General features: G+C 54.4%; 1 protein-coding gene across 1 annotated transcript in view; it reads left to right on the forward strand.

Moving 5' to 3' along the window:
* The first annotated feature begins 591 nt into the window (after nt 1-591).
* Nucleotides 592-26,865, forward strand: part of BCR (BCR activator of RhoGEF and GTPase) — a 66,715-nt gene continuing 40,441 nt past the window's right edge. The window contains exon 1 of the mRNA XM_083373459.1: nt 592-2,367. Within this exon, the coding sequence (XP_083229585.1) occupies nt 1,011-2,367 (1,357 nt within the window). The 5' untranslated portion in view covers nt 592-1,010. The remainder of the gene's footprint in view (nt 2,368-26,865) is intronic.

Genomic DNA, 26,865 nt, shown 5'->3' on the forward strand with positions numbered 1-26,865 from the left:
AAGGGGCGCTCGGGCAGGCACAGCCGCCGCCCCTCGACGGACGCGCTCGTCCGGGGCTTCCGGGGACGCTCTTGCACGGCGCGCCCGGCCTCGCCCGAGCGCTTCCCAGGAGCGCAGCCGGTGCGAGGCAGCGCTTCCTCCTCGGGGCTTTGGAGGAGGCCGCAAGGCAGCCCGCCTCGCCCCCCCGGAGAGCCCCCTTGGCGGGGGCCGGAGCGCCAGAGGCTGCGGGGGGACCGAGGCGCGGGTGGGTCGCCCCGGGCTTCGAGGGCGGAGGGCGGCGGCCGCTCTGATCTCTGGCCGGGGAGCCGCTCGGCCACCACCGCCGCGCCATCGGGGAAGGCGAGCGCGGCCCGACCGCCACGGCCGCTGGCCCCGCTTCCCGAGGCTCCGCGGAGCGCGACCCCCGCGCCCCTCCGGGCGGCCGCCGGCGGATCCCCTCCCGCGCGGGGCTGGGCGGCCTGCGCTCTGCACGTGCGCAGAGGACGCGACCGCTCCTCTCCGGCGTCGCCGCCCCTTTGAGGCCCCGCCCCCGCCCCGCCCCGCCCGCGCGGCCGTTCCCCAGAGGCGGGCCGGACCAGGCGCGATGGCGAGCCGAGCCGGGCCGCCGCGTCACCTGGGGCCGCTTCAGCGCCTCCCGCCCCGCCCAGGCTAAGCGCGGCCGGAGCCCCGCGGGATCAGGGGAGGCGCGCAGCAGACGCGCGGGGAGGAGCCGCCAGACCCCCGCCTCGCGCCCGGCCGGCCGGCGCGTCCCCCTCGCCTCGCCTGCGCCGCCTCTTTGTTCTTGCCTGCCTGCCTGCCTGCCTGCCTTCTGCCGCCGCGGCTCGGAGCGGCCGGGGCCGGCCATGGGCGGCGGGGCGGCCCAGACAGCGCGAGGCGGGTCGGGACCGCCGCCGCCCAGGAGCAGCCCGCCCGCCGCCGCCGCCCCCCGGAGATGAGCGCCGGGCGCTGCCGGCCCTGCGCGCCGCCCTGATCCCGCCTTCGCCCGCGGCGGCGGCGGCCGGCCCGTTGCCATGGTGGACCCGGTGGGCTTCGCCGAGGCGTGGCGCGCCCAGTTCAACGACGCGGAGCCGCCCGCGATGGCGCTGCGCTCGGTGGGCGACATCGAGGCGGAGCTGGAGCGCTGCAAGGCGTCGATCCGCCGGCTGGAGCTGGAGGTGAACAAGGAGCGCTTCCGCATGATCTACCTGCAGACGCTGCTGGCCAAGGAGCGCAAGAGCTACGACCGGCAGCGGTGGGGCTTCCAGCGCGGCCCCGAGGCCGACGACAGCGACAGGCCCGCCCGCCCGCGCCCGCCCGCCCTGCGCAAGCTCTCGGCGCACAGCGACGGCGGCTCGGAGGCGGACGCCGCGCAGCCCGGCGAGGAGGAGCGCGGCAAGCCCGCCGCCGGGGACGAGAAGCCCAGGGAGGAGGGCGCCGCCGCCGCCGCCGCGGGCTCACCGGGCAGGGCGCGGCCGGCCCCCGCCGGCAGCCGCCGCCGCCTCCCCGCCGCCGCCTCGCTCGAGCGGGACGGGGCAGCCTTCGAGGCGGGCGGCCGGGAGCGCGGGCAGAGCGGCGGCGGCGCGGGGCTGCCGCGCTCCGGCCTGGAGCGCGGGAGGAAGGCGCCCTCGTCGTCGCCGCCGCGGCTGCCGGACGGCCGGGAGGCGGGCGAGAAGCCCTTCTACGTGAACCTGGAGTTCCACCGCGAGCGCGGCCTGGTGCGCGTCAACGACCGCGACGTCTCGGAGCGCCTGGGCGCGCTGGGCAGCCAGGCCATGCAGCTGGAGGCGCGCAAGAAGCTGCCGGGGCCGCCGCGGGGCCGCTCGGCCGACGGCGCCTACGACGACGGCGGAGAGTACGAGGACGCGGAGCTCAACGCGCGCTTCCTGAAGGACAACCTGCTGCTCGACGGCGCGGGGCGGCCCGCCTGGACGGCCGCCTCGCCCGCCGCCTTCCAACCCTACCAGAGCGTCTTCGTGGGCGGCCCCGCGGGGGCGGCCGAGCCGCCGCTCACCTGGCCGCGCCGCTCCTACTCGCCGCGCGGCTTCGAGGACCTGGGCGGCGGCGGCGGCGGCTACACGCCGGACTGCAGCTCGAACGAGAACCTGACGTCCAGCGAGGAGGACTTCTCGTCGGGCCCCTCGAGCCACGTGTCCCCCAGCCCCACCGCCTGCCGCCTCTCCCGCGAGAAGAGCCGCTCGCCCTCGCAGCACTCGCAGCAGTCCTTCGACAGCAGCGGCAGCCCCCCGACCCCGCAGGCCCCCAAGCGGCACCGGCAGCACCCGCAGGGCGCCGGCCCCGAGGCCGTCGTCGGGGCGCCCAGCAAGAGCGCGCCGCCCTGGCCCTGCGACGGGAGGGCCGCCGCGGACGGCTGTTTCCATGGCGACGCAGGTGAGGCCCGGGGGGGGCTCCCCGGAAGGGCTGGGCGGGGGGGGGGATCTGCGGTCGGATTCCCGAGTCCGCGGGGAGGGGCGGGAGGGTCTCCCGTGAGTTTCATTCAACTCTTGACGTCTTCTGCCATGGGCATCCGGTGGCTGCTTTGTACACGCACACACAACACACACAACACACCTGCGCAGGTCAGGAATTCTGTGGTATTCCCAGTCTTTCCCCCCTCCCCCTCCCCTTTTCCAGTCTCCTAGGTGTGGGGGAGGAGAGGCAGCAGCTTCCTCTGCATTGGGGTGGGGGAGGGTGGCTGCTGCCATCCCAGCCCCTTCAGCTCCCCCTCCCAGCCCTCCCCCTCAGGCTGTGGCAGGCCTGCCAGGTCCCACCAGGTTCTGGGTCTCTCTCCACCCACCCCAATAGCAGCAGAGGCCCATCTGCGGCCTGGGCCCTTGGTGGGCTGCCTGGGGAGCAGAGGGCAAAGGGGGTAAGGCCAGAGTCTCCTGCTAAGGGGTGGAGGGTGGCAGTGGGACCCGGGGAGGCCTGGAGTCGCTTGCCTGGCCTGGGGGCTGCCATGGTTCAGCCAGAAATATTTGAGTCCCCCCCATGCAAATTAGCTTCAAAAGGCAGCAGGGAGTCTCCAAGAATCTGGACTGATTGCAGCATTTGCCCCTAAAAGAAGGGCAAAGCTTCAGAGAAGGGGGCAGTTGACCCCCCCTCCAGTCACTGAGGTGTGGTTGGGTTGAGACAGTTGGAGGCTTTCTAGCAACAGCACCTGGAGCTCAGCTGGCAGATCAGCATCACTGACGCGTGTGTTTCTGTGTCTGTGTGTGTGTCCACCCTGAGACAAGGTGGGCCCTGGTGCTTGCCCTCCACCTGCAGCAGTGGCCCTGGTGGGATTTCTCTTGGGCCGTCAGGGCCGGGCCACGCCAATCTGTCCCCACGGCCCTCCAGCCCAGAGGGGGGGGGGAAATGGGCTCTCTGGCCTAGGCTGCCTTTGCAGGGGGTCTCCTGTCTGCTAGTGACCCATCAAAATGGCTTGGAAGAAACAGTCCAAGGCAACAGGACTGCGTGGGGAACTCGCTGGTTGGAGGGCAGATCTGGGGGAGGGAGCGGGAAGCTGCAATGGGTCCCAGGGCCAGGTAGAGTCCTGGGCAGGGTTCCATGGGGGTCTCCTGAGCGGGCTGTTGTGGGGCAAGGAAAGGAGCAACCGAAGGAAGAGCATCACCCGTCTCTACCAGCTGCTGGCAGGCTGAGCTTGGCAGATGGTGGTCCCCAGCCCTGCTGCCCTGGAGAGCGGGGGGGGGGGGAGGGGGAGGAAGAGGAAGGACTCCAGGAAGGGATTAATAAAGCAGGAGTGTTATTGTGGTCGCCCTGGGAATTATTGATGATAATGGCATAACTTGTTGATGTTCTTCTGCCAGTATTAAGCCGTGCAGGTTGTGAACATCCAGGCAGCGGGGTGGGGTGGGGGTGGGGAACCATAGCAAGGGTAATATTCACATCTCTCAGCTCTTCAGAACCAGGTTGGCCCCTGAAAGTGGAGCTTCTGGATGGAAAGCAAGGTAGGGGTGGCGGCAAACCACAAGTAGAAATAAGTGCCCCCTTTTTCTCTGCCACCGCACAGTCCCTGCCCGTCTCTCTGAGTTGACCCTTAAGAAAGAGGCCTTTGCAAACCCCAGAATTCCCACTGAGGTTGGCATCTTCCGTGTTGGACGAGGTGCCCAGTAGCCCAGTGATGCTTTTGTCTGCCTGGAAGCAAAACTGCTTGGAAGGTGGGCTGCTTTTGTAGGCACTTTGCATTTCCTCGTTTTCTCCCTCCACCCCAATAAATCTCTCTCTCTGGTTTGTGTGTGTCTGTGTGTGCGCGTGTGTGTCTGTGTGTGCGCGTAGTTGCTGCTATTAGCTGTGTTTGCATTGCTAGTTTTGTTTGGCTTGGCAGCAGCTCCTTTGTGGACTGCCCTGAGGGGTCTCCCCCCCCACAGTCTTTTTCAGCTGGAGATCTGTGGATGCATCCTCTGGGGGCGGGGGGGGGGGCTGTTCCATGCTGGGGGGGGGCATCCTCTCAGGGATGCCCTTCAGGCAAAGGGGGCTTCTGCCTGTGCTGGAGGGCAGAGAGGGAGGGGCTCAGGACAAGCCAGGCTCCTGCTGCCCCTGCCAGGAAGAGCTGGTCCCCTGCAGGTGGGCCTGGGCAGCATTCCTTGTTGCAGGGGGAGGTCCTTCCTGTCAAGGAGGAGCCCATGAAGTGGACTGCAGCTTTTGTGCAGGGGCGCTTTCCATCTCAGGAGGTCCCCTGGAGTCTGATAGATCTCCCTCCCCCTTCCTTGGGGAGTGAGTGGGACCATGGGCTCCCTGCTCTGTGGAGCCCCCGTCGGTTTCCATCTCCCTCACCAGCCCCCCATTCATGACTAGAAGCCTCTGCCAATGGGGACGTCCTTCGAAACAGAGTAGATCAAAAGCAGTCTTCCAGCTGAACAAATAAGACCTTTTGGAGAAGCGCAGGCTTGCTCGGCTCTGTCGCCTTATTTTATTTATGCATCTGCCACACTGGCCCGGCTGCTGCCTGGACGCCTAGGCTGCCATCGCTGCGCTGGTGACCAACAGGGCTTGGGGTATAATCTGAACTCCTGGTTAGGTTAGAATAGAATAACAGAGTTGGAGGGGACCTTGTAGGTCATCTAGTCCAACCCCCCACCCAAGCAGGAGTCCCTACACTGTTTCTGACAGATGGCAGTCGAGTCTCTTCTTGAAAGCCTCCAGGGATGAAGGTTGTGCCATGGAAGCCCCACGAAGGTCTGCCAGCTGCCTACAGGACCGTCTCTCCTGCCAACAGCTGCCTTGATCCCTAATGAGAATTAGGGGGGGCACAGGAGGGGGGGCTAAACAGCAAGCCTCTCAAGGCATCCCTATGGAGAGGGAACCTCTGTTTCCTCCCTTACATTCCCCAAAGGTGGAGGCCTCCCCGTCCCATCCAGCATTGGGTCGTCAGGTGTGTGGCCAGCCTTTTAGACAGATGCTTAACTCTGCCGGCTCCGCAAACAGGAAGAAAAGAGGTTGCACCTGGACCGTTTGCTCGGGAGGAGCAGGACAACTGCTGGCATGAATATATTATAAAAGGAGTTTACCTGGAATCTTGTTGTTGACATTGTAAGGGTTTCCTAGGCTGGGCAGGAAGCAGATGTGACTGTGGAAACAGTATTAAAAAGTGGCTTTTGTGTGCCCTGACCTCGCTTTCCATCCTGCCGAGACCCTAGTTTTGGCAGGGGGTCAGCAGTTCCTGACTTTGGGGACTTCGGCCTCGCAGGTCGGGCCTTTGTGCTGATTTACATTGCCCAGCAAGGCAAGAATTATTTTGGGTGCCAGGTTCAGATTTGTGTTTTTCAACCTGGGCCATTTCAAGATGTGTGTGGACTTCAACTTTGCTGGCTGGGGGATTCTGGGAGCTGGAAGTCCACTCATCTTCGAGAGGCCAAGGCTGAGGAACTGTTTTTATTTAATCCTTTGAATCCTCAACTTACGGCCACAATGGAGCCCAAAATTTCTGTTGCTAAGCAAGACATTTGTTAAGTGAGTTTTGCCCCCTTTTGTGACTCTTCTTGCCACAGTTGTTAAGTGAATCGCTGCAGTTGTTAAGTTAGCAACATGGTTGCTCAATGAACCTGGTTTCCCCGCTGACTTTGCTTGTCAGAAGGTCGCAAAAGGGGACCACGACTGTCATAAATATGAACCAGTTGCCAAGTGTCTGACTCAAGTGACCCTGGGGACGCTGCAACAGTCATAAGTGTAAAAACTAGTCATAAGTCACTTTTTTCTGTGCTGTTGTAACTTTGGTCACTAAACAAATGGCTGCAAGTCGAGGACTACCTGTAATCTTTTGGGGGTGTCAGAATCCATTTATATCACATGTCACTAATCAGATTAAAAAATAGGGAACCGCCAACTTCCTGGCTGCAGTGAGTCAGTCTCTGCCCTCCTTTTCCCGTGAGTCAGTCTCTCCCAACACCTGGCAGCAGCTGGCTGTCTTTAGGCTGGGCTGGGGATCGGAGGGCTGGGGGGTGAATTTCGCAATGCTGGTGGGGGTCCCCAGCCTGTTCTGATGCAGGTCTCCCTGCTGCTAATTGTGGAGGTGACCCCCAAGACTTCCGCAGGTTCTGATCATAATTCTTCATCGGCCTTGCTCATGGGGTACGAGAAACTGATCTGGGGTCAGCCTAGAGTGCCGAGACTTCTTTTCTTGATTTTTTTGGTTGCTTTTTATTTGTTATTTTGTTTATATCCTGCCTTTATTATCTTTATAAATAACTTAAGGCAGCAAAGATATGGCCCTCCTCCTCCTATTTTCCCCACAACAACCTCCTTGTGAGGTGGGGTTGGCTGAGAGTGATTGGCCCAAAGACACGCAGCCTAAGGCAGGACTAGAACTCACCGTCGCCTGACCTCCGACCTGCATCTTAACCCCTAGACCAAATGGAGCATGTTTTATGAGCCATTTTAAACAAAGTGTAGACATATGGGTAAAAGGGAAGACGAAGAAAGAATAAAATAGAGATTAAAGGCTAAGATATTTAATAATGTTGGGGAGTTTTCCAATATAACATTAGTTGACTATGAATAATTGAATACACTGCGTCCCTTAAACTGGCCATTCCAGCTACTTCAAATAGGGGGGGTTGTCTTGAGGTGGCAGGGGCTCTTTTTGAAATCCAGCTGACCACCTCTGGACAACCTGGGCTAGCAGCCCCGACCAGGGCTCTTTTAGTACCCCAACACCAGCCTTGCCAGCTCTGGGTTCTGGCAGAAGGAGAAGATGGGATGTGTTTGGTTCAGGAGGCTTAGGCAGGAGAGGAGCAATCTTCTGAAGGGGGGGGGAGGGGGTGGTGCTAAAGCGGGGTGGGGGCAGAGAGGAAGCAGGAATCTTGCTTTCTCACTGACAGTCTGGGCTGTTGAAGTTTCCTCTAGTGGTTAAGGTACCAGGAGATTGTAAATTCTAGTCCTCTCTTAGGCATAAAGCCAGTTGGGTGATCTTGGGCCAATCCCTCCCTCTGAGGCTAGGGAGGAGGCAATGGCAAACTGCTTGAAGTCTTGCCAAACAGTGCTGGAGTCGATACTGCTTTGAAGGCTTTGAAGGCTTTGAAGGCGGGAGGGAAGAAGGAAGGGAAGGGAAGGGAAGGGAAGGAAAGGAAGGAAGGATAGATAGATAGATAGATAGATAGATAGATAGATAGATAGATAGATAGATAGATAGATGATAGAGTCATTGGAAATACTAAACATAAGACAAATCCCCCATCAGAGCCATTGAAATTATATTTGGGGTGCCTTTCAGGGAAGCCTCGTTGGCCCGACTGAGAGACCAGCCAGATGCAGAGTCTCTGCTCCACCTCTTCCCACCATGTTGCTCTCAGCCCTTCTCATGGGGAGATCCAGGGAGCCAGAAGTGAAAGTGAGGCATGAATGGCACCATTGATGTTCTGGCCTGCCACCACAAATCTTTTGAGTACTGGCCAGACTAAGGCAGAGCTGAAGGGAGAGGGTGGCCAGGCTCCGCTTCCTGTATTTTTCTGACTGTTTCTCAAGAGGCCAAACCAGTTTTCGCTTCCTGATGAAATGCACACTCCCCCACCCCCAGCCCAGCCCTTTCCAACCAAGCTGGCTTCTCTCATTTTGCATTCCTCTCTCGCACATGGGTGTGTTTGTAAACCAGTTGCAAAGTAGCCAAGCTGCTTGCTCTGCCTTCGGGCCTCGGGAGGTTGACCTTCCTTTGCCCTTGAGGTGACACCAGAGAGATTTAGCACATTGCTCTTCAGTGAAGCAGACTTTCCATCTTGGGCACCCAAGGTTGTGGTAGAGGTGGCAATGGCAAGCCTTTAGGATGGAGAGAAGGGCCCTGGGGGCAGTGGCATAACCTAGCCTGCCAAAGCCAGATCCGCCCCTCCCCCCCATGCCGGATTCGCCCAACATCTTCCTCCCTTGGTAAAGGTGTGGCCTGGCTAAAGTAAGAGCTGGTTGTCTAGCCTACTTTTTCTTTGACCCCTGTGTCCACATGGGTGGGCCTGGAAGTCTGGGCCTTTTTGCCAAGAGTGTGGGGCCTGTTCTGTATGCAGAGCACATGGTGTGCCACAAACCAGATATTTAATTGGAAGCCTGCTAGGATTAAGCTGCATTTCAGCTTTGTTGCTCTTGTTGAAATCGATGGATACACATTTAATTCCAACTGTAAAAGGGTTTCGTTGCTGAACAGAATGGTCTTGATGATAGGAAGCTTCCTCCCCCGCCTGTAGATGGCTGCTGAGATGGGAAAGCATTCAAGGAAGCTTGTTTTGGCCTCCACACATTCAGAATAACAGAGTTGGAAGGGACCTTGGTGGTCTAGTCCAACCCCCTGCTCAGTCACAAAACCCTATAACATTTCAGACCAATGGCTGTCCAGTCTCTTCTTAAAAACCTCCAGTGATGAAGCACCCACAATTTCTAGAGACAAGCTGTTCCAATGGTTAATTGTCCTCACTGTCAGGAAATTTCTCCTTAATTCTAGGTTACTTCTCTATTGATTAGTTTCTATCCATGGTTTCTTGTCCTGCTTTCTGATGCTTTAGAAAATAAGTTGACACCCTCTTTTTTGTGGCAGCCCCTCAAATATTGGAAGAGTGTTGTCATGTCCCCCCCCCAGTCCTTCTTTTCACTAGACTAGGCAGACCCAATTCCTGCAACCGTTCTTCATATGTTTTAGCCTCCAGTCCTCTAATCATTTTTGTTGCTCTCTCTGCACTTTTTCCAGAGTCTCAGCATCTTTTTTATATTGTGGCAATCAAAGCTGGATGCAATATTCCAAGTGTGTTCTTCCAAAGGCCTTATAAAGCAGTATCAGCTTTCACATGATCTTGATTCTGTCCCTCTGATAATGCAGCTTAGGACTGTGTTTGACTTTTGGCAGCTGCAACACACTACTGGCTCGTGTTTAAGGGACTGTCCACTGGGAGTCCAAGATCCCTCTCGCAGTTACTGCTATTGAGCCAGGTGCCACCTGTTCTGTACCTGGGCATTTGGTTTTTCTTGCCTAAATGTAGAACCTTACTTTTCTCACCATCGAATTTCATTTTGTTAAATGGGGCCCATTGTTCTGTTGAGATCCATCTGGATTTTGAGCCAACCTTCTAGGGTGTTGGCTATTCCTGCCAGCTTGTTCTCATCTGCAAATTTGATGTGTTTCCCTTCTGTTCCCTCATCTAAACCATTTATGAAGATACTGAAGAGTGCTGGGCCTAAAACAGAACCTTGGGGTACCCACTGCTTGCTTTCCTCCATGTAGATGTGGTTCCATTAAGGATTGACTATACACTGAGGGCCGTTTGTCTTTTGGTGGTGATGCTGTTTATCCCAGATTCTCTGGGCTCCTTGTCAGAAAGATCTTCAGAGGCTCCTGCTTCCCCTCTTAGTGCCCAGGCAGGCCAGGTGGGGGTGAAGATGCTGGATTAGAATGGGGGCTTCAGGACCCTTTGGCCTCATGGAAGCCCATTGAGACAGTCTGCTTTTTCATCCTGGCCTACTCACAGAGGAGTTCTGTTGAGGGCAAACATGAAAGGGGAGCGTTTTGAACTCCTGGGGAAGGATTCTGATCAATCAATCAATCACAAGGGGCTTTACCCCCTGGCCTGACGGTTGGTGCAAGACATTGCTTGCCTCCTTAGCAGACAAAATGGAGAGGAGTTGACAGGATGGAGTATCTGCAGATGTAAATTGCCAAATAAAAGATAAGCTATAACATGTTCAGCATTGCCTCCCTGGGCCATTTCCTCATCGTTTGAAACTTGTCTCGGGCTTTCTATTGTCCCTTTGGCGAGAGAGCTGGGAGTTTGGTGAATGGGGATGTGGGTTTGATTGGCCAACCCAACTGGTGATCACGTGGTGTTGCGGTAGCCCTGGCTCGGGTTGTTCTTTTCTGGTGGATTTGCCTGCAGGGCCCGCCCCAAAACGCAGGTTGCACGCTCAGCCTGTTTGAGGTAGACAGAGTGATGCTGCCTTCAAGCGAAGGGCCTCCGGCTCTGTAAACATGTCACTTGGTTGGTCTCCATGGTGATGTGGTTGCAAACTTTGTCCAGCATCTTCTTTGGCTCCAGCTCGTTTTTGGTTTTTTTTTTAATTCCATTTTTATCCCGCCCTTCTCCGAAGACGCAGGGCGGCTTACAAGCTTAGCAGTAGCCTTCATTCTATGTATATGCCTGCTTATTAGGGCTTTCACACACACCCCCCCCAAGCGGCATTATTACAAAGTCAGCTTATTGCCCCAAACAATCTGGGTCCTCATTTTACCTACCTGGGAAGGATGGAAGGCTGAGTCTTCTTTTCTTGAGCTGTTCTCCCTTCAGTATCTTTTCTCACGGAAGGAGAACCACAGGATGCAGGAAGCATCTACGGACTGGTCACAATACTGAACATTGTGAGCTTATCAGTTGTGTGAAGGTGTGGAAGATACATTATGAAGTATTCTTTGTTTATTTCTCTTTGTTGTCGTGTTTTGGGGCAGCCCCAGTTGGAAGACACAATTAGTAGTCCCACTTCACTTATCTTTCTTTATAGTAGCTTGACAATTAGCCCCAACTGCAAGAACAGCCAGCTCAGCAGCCTCTCAACCAGGCAGGAGACAGTCTTGAAGTAAGGGAAGACTCTTTTCCATCATGGTCAGAGAGGAGGCTCCAAACTTGGTTTGTTACATGTCTTCCAGCTTCCTTTTTTTTCTCCTTGATGCTGCTTTGATTGACACTAAGGGCATTCACATCAAAATCTGGGATCACTTCCCCCCATTCTGTAGGGGGACCACCAAACAGACTCAGGTCTGTTGGACTCCTGGGGGGGGTGTTTGTTCTTCTCTCAGGGTTCAGAGCCTCTGGCGAGGCTTCCACGGAGGCTTCCACGGAGGGGATGGTTGGGTTCTTCAGGGGGAAGAATCATAAACGTCCATTCTGAGTCATGGTGACTTTGCAGGGCTCTGTTAAGTGAACAAAGGACAAGAACCACCTTGTGAGTTTGGATGATTTATTTACTGGCTAATAAACTGCTCAGTTGCCTGGACTTAGAGCAGCATAATGTACCTGACTTTCATAAATTAGGTTAAAACCATCCACATACAGTAATGAAATAAAAAAATGCCAATTACTTTGATCAAAAACAGTTCCAGTGCTTGAGGGATCAGCAGTTCCACATCGTGAGCCCTGGGCCTGCTGGAAGAGTCTCTCTTGATGGCCTTCCAAGACCAAAGGGGGGGGGGACTGAATGCTGTTTCATAGAAAGGAGGCGGGATGTGGCCAGGAGGAGGGGGGGCACTGGCTGCATCTCCAGGACCTGAAATTTGTGTTCCTTTCTGGGATCCAAAGTTTGTCTGAAACGCAGTGCACAACTTTTAGGATAGAGATTTTTCTTAGGAAAAAGCAGCATTCGATCAAATGTGCTTGAGCATCTGCAGTAGACGTTGGATCGTCTCTTCCTCACAGAGGCACATGCACAGCTCGCTCTTCCAGGCAAAGTGCCTGGTCGGTGTGAGGAACACCTGCTGCCTCTCTGCTCAGCTCAGAGGGCGCTGGATCCGAGAGCTGCTCTTTTGGGGGACAGGGTTGGCCTGGCTGGGGAACTCTGGGCGTCCCTAGAAAGGGCTCAGGCTGAGAATCGCTTTCCAGGAGGCTGGGCCTGTCCAGCTGGGCCCCTGGTGTTGAAGCGCCCTTTGGGCGCCCGTAGAAATAGGTTCAAATTCCCCTCTTGTTCCTTCTCTAGATATAAATTGTCAATATTTCTATATTTCAGTAGCTAATTTTACAATCCTGACTATGGTGTTATTTAAAAAACTGGAACTAATAAGATCCAGCTTTGTCTCAACAGTGAAAGATCCTGATTTAACAGATCACAACAATTGAGAAACAATTCTGTTTTTCCTTCAGATTGTACAACCCTTTTAACAAACTAGCTCAGTAGTTCTTGCTTCAGCCAAGAAGCTGGTCCAAGGAGGCTATTTTGCCTGGGTGGGGTCAAGCTGCTTTTCATCCACTCCCCCTCTGCCCATTCACAGAGAGGCTGGCCACGTGCGGAGGGCAGATTGCAGAGATGTGTACAGCCCCTCACGAGCTGCTGGCTTCAGTCTGCACTTCCAGCATGGTGGGCTCCTCCCGTCGGCTCCTGACAGCCGTTGCCCGTCTTGGTGCCCTCCGGAGCTGTGGGGCTTGCCCTAGACCGAGTGGCGCTTCTCTTAGGCCACCCTCCCAGCCCTCTCCCATTGCTCTGGATTGCTTTGGGCCAGTTTTGTGCATTGGTGGAATGTAGGGGACTTCTTTCCTTGGAGCATCTTGGTGGGTGTGCAAGAGAGCAATTTGCACTCTTATAATCTCCAGGGACGCGGTGGCTCAGTGGGTTAGGACGCTGAGCTTGTCAATCAGAAGGTCGGCAGTTTGGCAGGTCGAATCCCGAGTGCCGCATAACAGTGAGCACCTGTTACTCATCCCAGCTTCTGCCAACCTAGCAGTTCGAAAGCACGTAAAAATGCAAGTAGAAAAATAGGGACCACTACGGTGGGAAGGTAACAGTGTTCCGTGTGCCTTTGGCATCTAGTCATGCCGGCCACATGACCACGGAGACGTCCTTGGACAAGCGCTGGCTCTTCGGCTTTGAAGCGGAGATGAGCACCGGCCCCTAGAGTCAGAAACAACTAGCATGCACGTGCGGGGGAACCTTTACCTTTACCTTTAATCTCCAGTAGATCATCGGTGCAAGTTGGGCAGCCATAGAAATTGTTAAATTATGATCAAACCTTCAGTCCTGCCCTTCCGATGTTTGAGCAAGCTGCCTTCTTTGAACCTGGAGTGAAGGTGGAAGCTTGCTAGAAGCAGCTCAGTTCTCCAGAAGGCCACAAGCTGCCTTGAGAGCAGAGCAGCAAGCAGGGCCTGAAAGCCCTGGGGCTCCCCTGAGGTCAGCCTTGGCCGGGGCAGAAGCCTAAGGGAGCTGCCCTCCCTGCAGAGGATCCCCGGCCTCCCTTGAGGGAGCGGAGGTCTCTCGTTGCCCCAGTGGGACTGTGTTTTTGGAATTGGAGGCCTCCTTTGGTTTGCAAGCATGGCAGTTCCCGACACCAAAGGCTTCGGTGCTTTTACAGTGATGGCGGACATCATCCAGACAGAGCTGAAGAAGCTTCTTGGATGAGAAGTGAAACATCTTCACAGAAAAATAAGGAAGTCCAGTTGCCTCTTGAAGAAGCACCTTTGAGACAACCATGTCCTGGATGACTGGGAATCTCCATAAGCGTCTACATCGGGGCTCTCCAAGCTTGGCGACTTTAAGACTTGTGGACTGGCTGAGGGATTCTGGGAGTTGAAGTCCACAGTTCTCAAAGTTGTCAAGTTTAGAAGACCCTGGTCTATACAGAAGAGGAAGAAGCCCCCCGTGCTCCTCCCATAGAGCTGCCTGCAGTAGGACTTGCATCTTTCTGAGCTTCAGGGCAGTAGAAAACTGCGATGCAGGCAGATCTTTGCCCATTCAGGCAACCTTCAGCCAGCTCTTTCAGGAGGTAGAAGCCCTAGGTGGTCTGCGGCTTGGAATCCCAACAGCGCCAGGCATGGTGAGATGATCTCCAAGCATCTTGCTTCTGGACCAAGGATGACTTTTGTGGCTCCTGCAACTTCCCAACCAGGGATACCTGGCCACGATCTTCTGAGGTCCCTGAGGAAGGAAGCCTCTAACCCTGGTTCCTCTTCTGCCTCCCTCTTGGAAGGCTCTGGGTGAAGAGTGATTGTCAGATCTTTGCCGTCCAGCAAAAGGAGCGGAAGAGGGGGCCAGAAAAGGGCCTCCCAGCTCAACCCCTGGAGGCTGCAAGCCAGAGGTCCAGATACGTTCATGGCTTTCACCCACAAGCTCTGGAGCAACAGGGTGCTTGGGATTTCCTGTGTTTGTTTTTCCGTATCTTCAGCTTCCATTTTGTGAAATCAGCTGTCATGTTCTTGCTTTTCCGGCTGCCTCCCTGGGATGACGGGAGGCTGCTGTGAACTGTGGTTTAATGCCATAGCAGGGCGGAAGGCTAGTTAAAGAGGGTGTGGCGAGACGGTTCACCCGGGAAGAGCAATTTAAGCTTGGGGCATAGTAGGGAAAAGAGTTCGCCCCCACTTGCACTAATGGCACAGCATTGGATTACTGCAAGGCATCTGGGTGGGGCTGCCCTTGAAGAACATCTGGAAGCTTCAGCTGGTACAAAATGCAGAGGTGTGGGCAGTTATGGGCCCAGTGGGCACACATGCTCCATGGGCTGCATTGTCCATTGGCATGCGTCCAAGTGCAGTTGTTAATAGCAGCAGCAGCAACAACAACAATAATAAAGTTAGAAGGGATCTTGGAGGTCATCTAGTCCAACCCCCTGCTCAGGCAGGAAACCCTATACCATTTCAGACAAATGGCTGTCCATTCTGTTCTTAAAAACTTCCATTGATGAAGCAGTCACAGTTTCTGGAGGCAGGTTGTTCCACTGGTTAATTGTTCTAACTGTCAGGAAATTCCTCCTTAGTTCTAGGTTGCTTCTCCCCTTGGTTAGTTTCCATCCGTTGCTTTTTGTCCTGCCTTCAGGCGCTTTGGAGAATAGCTTGACTCCCCCTTCTTTGTGGCACCCCCAGGTGCTGGTGGTGACCTTTAAGCCCTTCACAGCCAGGGCCTGGTGACTGTGCCTCTGCCATGTCTCATTGTGCCATTAGACCTGATAGGAACAACCTGCTCTGGATCTGCCACAAGAGTATGCCGTTTGGCAGGACCCAGAAAGAGGGCCTTTTCTGTGGTGGCCCTGCCTCTGGAACATCGGCTCTCCCGAGATCAGCCTTGCCACGATCCTGCTGTCCTTTTGGACCCAGCCAATAAAACTTGGCTTTGCCATCCAACCTGGAGCCCCAATAGCGTGGCTCAGCCCGTGTTGTGGCTTCTTTGAGAGGTTTGTGAGTGTCTCAGCTACTACTTTTGCTATCTGTGTTTTGAATTATCTGTTGAGCCTTTATTTTTGGTCTTAATTATTAGCCACAAATGAGATTTTTTTGTGGGGGGCGGGTCCTTCAAGTATCCCGGTGAATCCAAATTAGGGGTATGCAAAGCTCCTTGGTCCAGGAATGGGAGATTCCAATTCTGACCAAATTCCTCCCTGATTTGGTATCTTCTGGAAGTAAATTCTCGGAAAGTGCAGTTTTCTGATTGAGCTGCCTTGTTTCAGGGCAGGATGGTTCTCAGGATGCTCTGAAACTTTCTGGATTGAAGGGGTGGGAGATGGTGGGGAGGCTGAGGTGGGAAGGGGTTGTGGATGATGGAAAACGAGGCCTTTGGCAGCCAGACCCATAAGCAGCAGCTCAGCCCAGATGGGGAGAAACCTTTCCCGTTGCTCAGAGGCTCTGCTGATTAATTTGGAGCTGACAGTTCCTCTTGCAGCTTCTGGATTCAGTATTTACTCTGGATTAGCATTCAAAACTGAAGCCTGTCTTGTCTTTGCTCCCTTGATCTCGCCCAGATCTGTGGGGCTGGGTGGGAGGTTGACCAAAGAGAAACCGTGGAGGGCTAGGAGGGAAAGGGATCCCTCTGGGATTTGGGGGGATTCCTTGCTCCTTTTCCAAGCAACAACTTGGCCTAATGCTTTTCCCATCAGGAGGAATAACTGGGCGTTATCCAGAGATGGCAGGGAGCTCTCTCCTGCAACTCTTGGGGCAGAATTGAGGCCTGGTCATCCCTTCCTCTCCTCCGGCAGCATTGGAGGCGGGCTTTCTCCAAATCTTTGCAAGGCGCCTTCTGCTCTCAGCATCCCCTGCACACTCTGGGCTAAAGCCGTGGCCAGGGATGTGGCCCGAGTATTAATGTGTAAATCTGCACAGATTGCAAAAGATTCAGAGAAGAGTTGGACCTTCCACAAGCACCACAAATCCTCTGATGTTTTTGAGGTTTTTGCATGAGCCTGAAGCATTTGCTTTAAGAGTCACTCTAAAATTTAATGCATTTCTTAAAGCCACACCGCGCTTCCCCCCAGGCTTCGCACAGAAGGCTGAGAACAGAAGGGGCTGCTTTCATGAGCAGCAGAGAAGGGTCCTGCTTGTGGAAGGTCCAGTGGGCCTCTCCTCTTTCTGGTACGAAGGAGGTGCAGGAGGTGCCTGAAAGAGGACCGTGATTCCCTCCTGCCTCCAAATTTGGGGTGTGTGTGTGTGTGTTTGCTGACCATTTCCTGGGCCAAGAAAGATGCCACAAAGGGGGCTGGGTCAGTGGCTGCTGCGCCCGGCCCTGCTTTGAAGCCTTTCCTTGTTATTGCTTCAGGGAGTAGCCAGAGGAAGACAAGGGAGCCGGGGCAGTGGGTCCACCAGGGCTGTGCTGTCTTGGAGACGGGGGGGGGAGGGGGCTGGCGCGGCCCTTTATCTCCTGCAGAGGCTCAGCCTTGCGTGGCTGGCAGAGCCTAGAATTAATAATGGTGAGCAGCCATGACTGTTATCTCTCTGCACTGCACTGCTGAAAGGGAGGCTTATCTCTTGCTCCAGCCCCCCCCCCGAAATTGGCTGGCAGAGGGAATAAAGGAGATTTCTAAGGAGACCCCCCCAGGCTTTCAGAGGCAACCTTGGGCTGGATTTGCCTTCCCTAAAATGCCATATCCAATTCTGGCTGGGCCTTCGGAACAAATCAATAAATAAACCTTTGGATCAAAAAATAATCCAGCTAGAACAGAGCAGCAGATTTCCGAAATTGTGTGCTGATGTTTGAAAGAATCAGTCTGCAAGTCCCATGGCACTTATTGAAGATCTTAATTGAAGATCTGTAGAGGTGGCACGCCCGCCCACCCCCACCCACATTAGAATAAAACTGTAAACTATATTTAGTGATGCCAAGAAAGAAGTACTGATTTTTAAAAGCAAGCCTCAACATTCATAAATCCTCTGAAAAACCATAAGAATAAAAAAATGCTGGTGCCTAAAGGAATGCAAAGTGGATGCCAAGTGAGGTTCTTTGGAAAGGGCACTCCGCAGCCAGGGTGGGGGCCTCTTTGTGAAGATCCCCCCACCCTGCCCCAATATTGTCAGTAGCATGAGGAAGTCATAACTGAGATGGCTTGCAAGGTACTCAGTGTGGCATTTCTAGTTTGCTATCCCAGCATGTTGTCAGCTGCTGCTACCCAGTACGGCAATACGGTGTTTTTTGTGGTGCAAATATGGCTTTATCCTAATACTTCACTCACCTTTTCTCTGGACCTGCACCTCCCAGGCTGCAGGGCCTCCTGACCCCGCTGGTCTTCGTAGGGCACCCTGTCTCTTGGGCCCTGAGCCTGCAGGGCTAATCAGCTGCCTTCAGGGGATGTTGGGGTAAACAGGATCGGTCTTGGGGTGCTGGGTGGCTGTGGTCTTGGGGGGTTATGCTTGATGCTTTTGGTCCTAAGTTGCATTGTGCGAGAAGGGCGGCCATCATAGAAATGGACGAAGGGATGAATTGGGTCAGTGGGTCTCAAAAGGGCTCAGGTTCCTTCAGCCAAAGAAAAGCTCGGCCACCCACCGGGGGTCACTGGTGGCCTTGGGCTTCTGCCAGTAAGGAAAGTGGGCCATCCAATATGCTGGCTTTGCCCTGGAAGCAGGCGGGCACTTGCTGGCCTGTCAAGGCCATCAGGGAGGAGAGGCAGGGGGCTTGGTGAGCCTGGAGACTGCCCACCCCTCTTGTAGATGCTTGTTGGAGGAGGGGGCTGCTGAGGCTCGGGGTTTCCAGGTTTTCTTTTCTGCTAACATGTTCGTGACTAGTATGATATTGTACGAGCATGTGCTAAGGTGTGCGGCTGGCAGGCTGGTTGCGGTTGTGTGTTACTGCTAATTTAGCTTTGGTGTTAATGAGTATGTAGCTTGTTCAGTAGCAACTGTCTGCAAAAAGATAATTAAACTTTGAAACAACCTAATTCGGTATTCTGGCTCACATTTTGAAAGAGAGCGATCAAAGAGACTGCAGTATAAACTTAAAGCAAGCATGGGGGAGCCTCAGAGTACGGTCAAAAAAGTCAAGGTGGTATCGGTGACGGTGCAGTTGAAGCTGGGCCGTTTTTTCATGATGTTTTTGTGCCAGGCCTTGTGGGCCCCCCTGAACTGGCATGAAACTGCTTGTCCTCATTGCCCACCCCAACCCTGACTCTTTTCCCAGTCAATGCAGCCCCCCCCCCGTCCTCCAAGGGAAGCCCTGGCCCAGAGCGGGAGCTTTTGTGCGTCTCGAGGCTGTCTTGGCCAACAGGCGTCTTGGAGGGACGGCGCTTGGAGGGCCGTGGGGAGATCCCGGCAGCCACCGTCCTGGTCCAAGGGCAGATGGCCCTGGGCAGCCCCCACCATCTCCTTGCTTGTCTAAGGGCCTTGTGTGCTTACAACACTGGAGTTCCACAACTCGGCATTTCTCAGCCATGGCAGCTTGGAGAGGGGTGGACTTCAGCTCCCAGAATTCCCCAGCTAGCTTTGCCATTTCCATTGCTGATCAAGGCAGTTCTTAACTGACATGTGCCTGATTTTACAACCTTTTTTGCCATAGTTAATTTAATCACTCAGTTGTAATGTGAATCATGCGGGCGTTAAGTGAATCTGGCTTCCCGCTTTGACTTTGCTTGATGGGAGCCAGCAACAAAGGTTGCAAGTGGCGTTCGCACGACCCTAGGACGCTGCAGCGTCGTAAACACAGGCTGATCTCGTGACTCTGTGTGTGTGTGTGTGTGCGCTGTGGTTGTAAGTGGGAGGACCAGTTGTGAGTCACTTTTTTCAGTGCTATTGTAACTTTGAGTGGTTGCTAACCGAATGGCTGTAAGTTGAGGATTACTGTTATTTTTTGCTCTGGAGTATGGTGGTTATTCCAGTTTTTCAAACTCTTCCAGCAACCTCTGGATTGCACAATGAGTGTGCTGCCTTGGTGGGGATTGTGTGGGAAGAAGGCTTGTGTGTGGAGCACACCACACACCCGCAGCCTGGCCGTTCTTTGCGCACTCGGGGGCAAATGTCCCCTGGACCCAGCAGACCGGTTGGGCCTGTTTGGGCCGAGGGTCCAATGGGGAGAGACAGAGAAGAGGCTCCTGTTCCTGGATTTACTGCCTTCTCCAACTGTTCAGAGGAGTATAATAATAATAACAGAGTTGGAAGGGACCTTGGATGTCATCTAGTCCAGCCCCCTGCTCAGGCAGGAAACCCTATACCATTTCAGACAAATAGCTGTCCAGTCTTTTCTTAAAAACTTCCAGTATTGGAGCATTCACAGCTTCTGGAGGCAGATTGTTCCACTGGTTAATTGTTCTCACTGTCAGGAAATTTCTCCTTAGTTCTAGGTTGCTTCTCTCTTTGGTCAGTTTCCATCCGTTGCTTTTTGTCCTGCCTTGAGGCGCTTTGGAGGATAGTTTGACTCCCTCTTCTTTGGGGCACCCCCTGAGATATTGGAACACTGCTATCATGTCCAATTCCAGCAACTGTTCCTTATATGTTTTAGCCTCCAGTCCCCTAATCATCTTTGTTGCTCTTCTCTTCACTCTTTCTAGAGCCTCAACATCTTTTTTACATAGTGGTGACCAAAACTGGATGCAGTATTCCAGGTGTGGCCTTACCAAGGCATCGTAAAATGGTATTAACACTTCACGTGATCTTGATGCTATCCCTCTGTTAATGCAGCCTAGCACTGTGTCGGCAGCTGCAGCACACGGCTGGCTCATATTTAAGTGATTGTCCACTAGGACTCCAAGATCCCTCTCACAGTTGCTACTATTGAGCAAGGTACCACCTACTATACCTGTGCATTTGGTTTTTCTTGCCTAAATGTAGAACCTTACTTTTTTCACCATTGAATTTCATTTTGTTAGATAGTGCTCAGTGTTCAAGTCTGTCCAGATCCTCCTCTATCTTAAGCCTGTCTTTTGGAGTTTTGGCTATTCCTGCCAGCTTGGTGTCATCTGCAAATTTGATGAGTTCCCCATCTATCCCCTCGTCCAAATCATTGATGAAGATGTTGAAGAGCACTGGGCCCAGAACAGAGCCCTGGGGCACCCTACTACTCACTTCCTTCCATGTAGATGCAGTTCCATTGAGGACCACACGCTGAGTACGGCCTGTCAGCCAGCTACGAATCCATCTGGTGGTGATGCTGTCTAACCCACATTTTTCTATCTTATCAAGTAGTAGGTTGTGATCTACTTTATCAAATGCCTTACTGAAGTCCAAGTAAATTATATCCGCAGCATTCCTCTGGTCCACTAATTTTGTCACCTGGTCAAAGAATGCAATAAGATTTGTCTGGCATGATCTGTTTTTGACAAACCTATGTTGGCTTTTAGTAATGACTTTGTTTGCCTCCATGTGTTTGCAGATTTGTTGCTTGATTTATCTTTTCCAGAATCTTCCCAGGTATTGAGGTCAGGCCGATAGGTCTGTTGTTTCCTGGATCTATTTTTTCCCCTTTTTTGAAGATGGGAACTACATCAGCTCTTTTCCAGTCCTCTGGTAGTTCCCCAGTGCTCCAGGATCTTTGTAAAATATAGTTCAGTGGTTCTGAGATCACATCTGCCAGTTCCTTGAGAACCTTGGGGTGTAATCCATCCAGTCCTGGTGATTTGAACTCGTCTAGGCTGGACAGGTGCTCACTTAGCATTTTCTTGATGGTTTCCAGCTGAAGTACAAAATATGAACTTCATATGAAATTAAATACAATTTTACATGTTTACCAAACACCATCAGACTTAGTGAAAGATAACTAAATGTAAGGAATGCTAAAGTTGTATAGCCAAAATTTGCCAGGTTCAGAGGCAGGAAATCTTTTCTGCTCAGCTCTGTTTGATCTCTGATGTGCAAAGTACCAATTCTGCCAAGTCACTGTTGAGGAAAAGCAGATCATCGTGTGACAAGAGAGTCAAGGAGGGGGGAGGGGGACAGTAGGGCCCCTGGATACCACAGTGGCCTCCAGCCCTACCTGGGTATGCTAATATTGTAATATCCAGTAGACGTCATACATTATAGAGAAGGCTCCTTATTCAAGACCCCCAATATTTGGAGAATTGCATATGCATTTCTCTTAGGCGGGCTCAGGAATTCTGGGCCTCAAAGTCCACAGGTGGTAACACTGTTGTAGTTGCCCGCCCTGGTCAGAGGGAGGAGAGGAGTTGGAGTGGCTGCTCTCTGTCTCCAGGTCAGGCACCTCAGCAGGAGGGCAAAGCTCTTTTAAAGACCCACAATAGGCCTCAAAGTCCCGCCCGTTCGGGGCAGGGAAGGCAGCTTCAGAGAAAAGGCTCAGGTGAGGCCCGCCCAGGTGGCTTCAGAGGCCCAGCTCTTAAAGCCCAGAACACTTTCTGGAGGAATCCTTGTTCAGCCTGGTTTCACTGAGTAGTGGGTCACCATCCCTGATTTGTTAAAAAAAACCCCACCCTCGGCTCTGAAACGTTGTGCTGGCCAGTTCGCCCTCCGGCACCCGAGGGGCTCGGCGTTTTTCCTGGCCGCTCGCTGACGGGCTCCCTTACCTGCGCTGGGTCTCCGAGGGGAACAGAGGAGGTAGCCAAGCATCTTTTAAACCAGGCCCAGACCAAGGATCTGCCAGGTCAGAAGCCAAGGGCCTACAACGTCAAGCCCGATCCTTCTCTCCTGAGTGGATCCACCCTCCAGCTTGTGCAGAGACCTCTGTCTGTCTTTGCCCCCTTCTCTAGCAGTTGCCCTCACTGCTCCCCCCCTGCCCTTGGGGGCCCAGGAAATGGGCCAGGAGAGTTTTCTGGCCGATGCCAGCGTGATGGAAAGAAGCCGGCTGAGGAAGCGGCAGTGTGTGAGTTGTGCGTTGTGGGGGCGGGGAGCAAGCACAGCTTGTTCCATGAAGGTCTTCCTCCTCTTTCGAGCTTCTGTGCCTCCCCTGCGAGCTTCTGGAGCCCTTTGGATTTTACTTTTTTTGTTTTTTTTGCTTTAAATATGGAAAAGTATTTGTGGTTTTTTATGCTCACGAAGGCCGCAGCTGTCTTGGAGCAACACTTGCATTTGGGAAGATGTTCTAGTCTGCGCCTCCTGTTCTGCAAATATATTCCGGCACTTCCTGCATTGTGCTAATCCATTATGTTGGGGTGCGAGCCTTGTGATCTGCAGATCCTGTCTTCATGTATGATGCAAAACGAGGCGGTTGAGGCTCCTTCGGTGAAGCTCAAGCGTGTCTTGCTGGAATCCCACCAGGCAGGCCAGTCTGGCTCCTGTGTTGCAGTTGATGGGAGAACTGGGGGCTCCTTCCTTGTTTCAAGGCCCCTCAGCCTCCCGAAAAGGCTTCCTTGGGGCTGATCCTTCTCCTTGGTGGCTTCTCCCCAGACTGTGGAAGGGCGGCTTCAACAAAGGGACCTCAGAGCAGGGCGGTGGGTGGCGAGCGGCTGACGTGGCCTTTGCCGGAGGCAGGGAGAAGAGCCCTCCTTGCAAGACTGATTCTGCTCTGACGTTTTTGGTTAAACAGATTTGGGTGAATTGGAAGCAATGAGGTCAGGGAAAATGCAATAAAAATTTACATCTGTTTCCTGCACGTAACCGCACCAGAGGATCATGAGGTCCTGAAACCTTATGCAGCCAAAACCGGTAGCAGGGGGTGGGAGGATCCCAGGGACGGGGATGGCTGGGCCGATGGATGGGGCAAGAGACTCTCCTCTACCCGTCCCACAACTGGCTAATTTGTTATCCGTGGAAGCCAGCCTCGCTGGGGGGATGGTGAGAGATTGGGTGACATCATGAAAGCAAAGGGCCCATGGGACCCTTAAGGCTTTGAGGAAGAGAGAGATGCAAACGTCCCAGTGTTGGATGCTCTGTGCGCCTGCTGGTAACAACTGGATTGTCATTTTCTGTGGCAGCCAGAGTTTGCAGAACCACTCCAGGAGCCCATATTCCTTAGTGGGGGGAGGGGGGTGCTTCTCAGAGCATCTCCCTGGTACGAAAAGGGATCTTGCTCTGCTGGGGCGCTGAGGAAAAGGCACGCTAGAGGACGAGCACAATGGTTGGGGTTGGGGCCACCCAAGAAAATCCCACAGAGTGAAGGCCTATGGTTGCCTGGTGGTGGTCTGGGACCTCCCTGGCAGTTTCAGCAGGGACTCTGAGTAGAGGTGACTTGAAAGGCATCTCAATAATTCATGCAGGATTTGAGAATCCATCGGCTGCAGCCTGACTGACCACCATTAACTAAAAATGGAAAATTTGGCTTCAGTGTTGCCCTGTAATTCTGCAGATCCGAGAAACGCTCTGTGCTCCTGGCCCTGCCAGCTGTAGCCAGATTCTTCTTTTTAAAAGCCTATTGCCCAACTTGAGGTAAACCACATTTTCCATAGCTGGCAGTGATGGTTTTGGTTTTAGTATTTTGGGTGTGGCTGCTGAGGGGTGATGTCTTTTGCTTCTCTTGCTGATATATATTTATATATTTAAAACTAGGCTGTTTTCCTTACACCAGTTCACCAATACCTCAAGGAGATTGAGGGGTTGGTGAACTGGTGTAAGGGAAACAGCCTAGTTTTAAATACCGGAAAAACCAAAGAGATCGTTGTCGATTTCAGAAAAGGCAGGCCCAGCCACACTTCTCTGTGCATTAATGATTCACTTGTGGAGATGGTTACCAGCATCAAATTCCTGGGTGTGCAGCTAATGAGTAGGCTGGCTTGGTCGCTCAACAGCGAGACACTGGTGAAGCGGACACAGCAGCGCCTGCATTTTCTCCATCGCATGAGAAAAGCACATCTTCCTTCCCCTGTTCTGACCACTTTCTACAGGGGAACAATCTAGAGCAGGCATGTCCAAAGTCCGGCCCGCGGGCCATTTGCGGCCCGCGGGGCGGTTTAATACGGCCCTCAACAGCCCTCCCTGCTGTATGTAAATGCGGCCCTCCCACGGCCCTCCCACGGCCCTCCCTTCTGATTGAGGGCCGCCCCTTCGGGAGCTGCTCCCACCTCCCCCGCCGAGGGGCCACCCCAGGAAGCGCAGGCCGGCCCAGCTGCCGCCCCCACCCCGCCAGCCAGGCTCCGGGGCTCCACGCGGCTTCCTCCGCCTCCTCCTCCTCCTCCGCCAGGCCTGCTCAGGGCCCGGGGCGGCTCCAGTGCGCAGGGGAAGCGCGCAGAGAGTGGATCGCGCCCTCATCCCGGCCAGAGCGCAGCCCAGAGGAGGAGCCGCTGGGCCGGGCATGCCCTGAGCGGCCGGGGGTCTCCGGTCAAGCCATGCGGCGCTGTGGGCGAGGCGGGGGCGGCCGGCAGGGGTCTCGGCCTGCCCGCCCGTCCCACTGAGCACCTTCCCTGCGCGCCGCGGCTGCCCATGGCGGCGGCTCCCGCGGCACTGGGGCTCCCGGGCCCGGGGGCTCCGGCGGTGCCGGACTGGCCGCTCTGGTACCACAAGGACCTGAGCCGGGCGGCGGCCGAGGAGCTGCTCGTGTGGGCCGGGCGGGCTGGCAGCTTCCTGGTGCGCGACAGCGAGAGCGTGGCCGGCGCCTTCGCCCTCTGCGTGCTGTGAGTACGGGGACCCGCGGGCGCCGCCTTGGGGATGGGCCGCGGGAGGGAGGGAGGGGAGGGGAGGGGGCCAGGACGCACCTGCAGAAGACTCCCCCCCGAGGCTGGGCATTCCGTGGCGGCGGCCCCGGAGCCTGGAGCGGGGTCTGTCCAAGCCTCCGATTTCTTTCTTTCTTTCTTTCTTTCTTTCTTTCTTTCTTTCTTTCTTTCTTTCTTTCTTTCTTTCTTTCTTTCTTTCTTTCTTTCTCTCTCTCTCTCTCTCTCTCTCTCTCTCTCTCTCTCTCTCTCTCTCTCTCTCTCTCTTTCTTCTTCCTCTCTCCTGCCTCCATTCTCTCTTCTTCCTTCCTTCCTTCCTTCTCTCTTTCTCCTTCCCTCCCTCCCCCCATTCGACCCCCCGGCGGGGAGAGGTGACTCCCCTCCCCCTTCTAGTGGCTTTCCCGACTCCGGCTGCGCCGATCTGCCACTCCTCCGGTGGGTTGAAGGGCCGGCTGCCTGGCCGAACCGCTGCGCTCCTCCCCCCCCAACCCCGGGCTTGGCGCAGCGTCTGTGCCGGTGCAGCGAGGCTGACGGTGCGCGCCTGGCCTGGGTGAGCGGGAGAAGGGCCTGACGGGCGGAGTCTCTGAGCTGGCGCCAGGCAGAGCAGAGCGGGCACCCCGGCCGAGCTTCGCTTGGCAGCAGCGCAGCCCAGCCAGCCACTCCCTCGGCGGTCTTCCCTCACCGGACCGCGGCCGCCTCGCCCTGAGCGCGTGCTTGCTCACCGCCTCCACGTTGTGAGCCCGGGCGCCGTTACCAGGCGGCGGCCGCTTCCCGCACCTTTTCCTGTCTGGCCGAACCGCCACGCTCCTCCCCCCGCCGCGGGCTTGGCGCGGCGTCTGTGCCGGTGCAGCGAGGGCGCGCCTTCTTTGCCGCCGGAGCTGCCCCGGCTTCGAAGCCCTCTGGCTCCCCTGGGCAAAGGCGACGTCCAGGGAAGGGCGTGTGTGTGTGTGTGTGTGTGTGTGTGTGTGCACGTGCGCGCATTCTGTGTTTCACAGCCATTTTATGGGCTGGGATGTGGGGAGCTGGACAGGGGTAGGTAGGGCCCTGGCCTAGCAGAATTTGTGAAGTGGTGGAAGTGTGTGAGCTGTTACCAGAGAGTCTGACCTTGTCAAAGTAAGTTTGACAAGGTCAGACTCTCTGGTAACAGCTCACACAGTAAGTTTTAAATTTATTTAAAATACATTGTGAAAACTCAGCTGTCAGTTGATCTTATGTTATAAAATGAAAAGTATGCCATTTGCAATTAACTTGGCATAAAATAATTCATTTGCATTTAATTGTAATTGTTCAAAGAATGTTCGGAAAAATGTTCGGCCCTCCAGCATGTTCACTTCATCCAATCTGGCCCTCTTTGAAAAAAGTTTGGACACCCCTGATCTAGAGCATCCTGTCATACAGCATCACAGTCTGGCTTGGAAGCATCCCTGCTTCAGACAGGAAGGCGGTGCAGAGAGTGGTGAGGATGGCCGAAAAGATCATTCCCTCCCTCCCATCCGGGACACAGCACAGAAGCGTTGCTTGAGGAGGGTCCGTTGCTTGAGGAGGGTCCGTAAGATTGTCTGGGACACTACTCATCCTCTTCACGACCTGTTTTCCTTGTTCCCTTCTGGGAGGAGGGGGCTTCGTGGTATCGGTAGCAGAACATCCAGATTCAGCTACAGTTTCATTTCATACAGCATTAACCTTGTGAACTCTTAGGCTTCCTCCTTCCGTTATATATTCAAGATGGACAATATTTAATATTTATTTGTTATGTATGTGTAGGGGTTAGGGTCTATACATATGTGTATATAGTATGGTTAGATGTGTGTCATGTATGTCTTTCACTTTGAGAGCGGGCAACTAAATTTCATTTTTGATGTGTGCCGTTGTGCCCACGGTAAAAAAAATGACAATAAAGGTTATCTTATCTTTTATCAGTTGTTTGAGATGCTCTGTGCTGTAAAACGTAATTCAGTAATTTGAAGGAAATATTAGTCATGGGAAAGAAAGATTATTTCTTTTCAAAAATTTCA

The sequence above is a fragment of the Vipera ursinii genome (genome assembly GCF_947247035.1).
Source record: "Vipera ursinii genome assembly, chromosome: 14".
NCBI lineage: Eukaryota > Metazoa > Chordata > Lepidosauria > Squamata > Viperidae > Vipera > Vipera ursinii.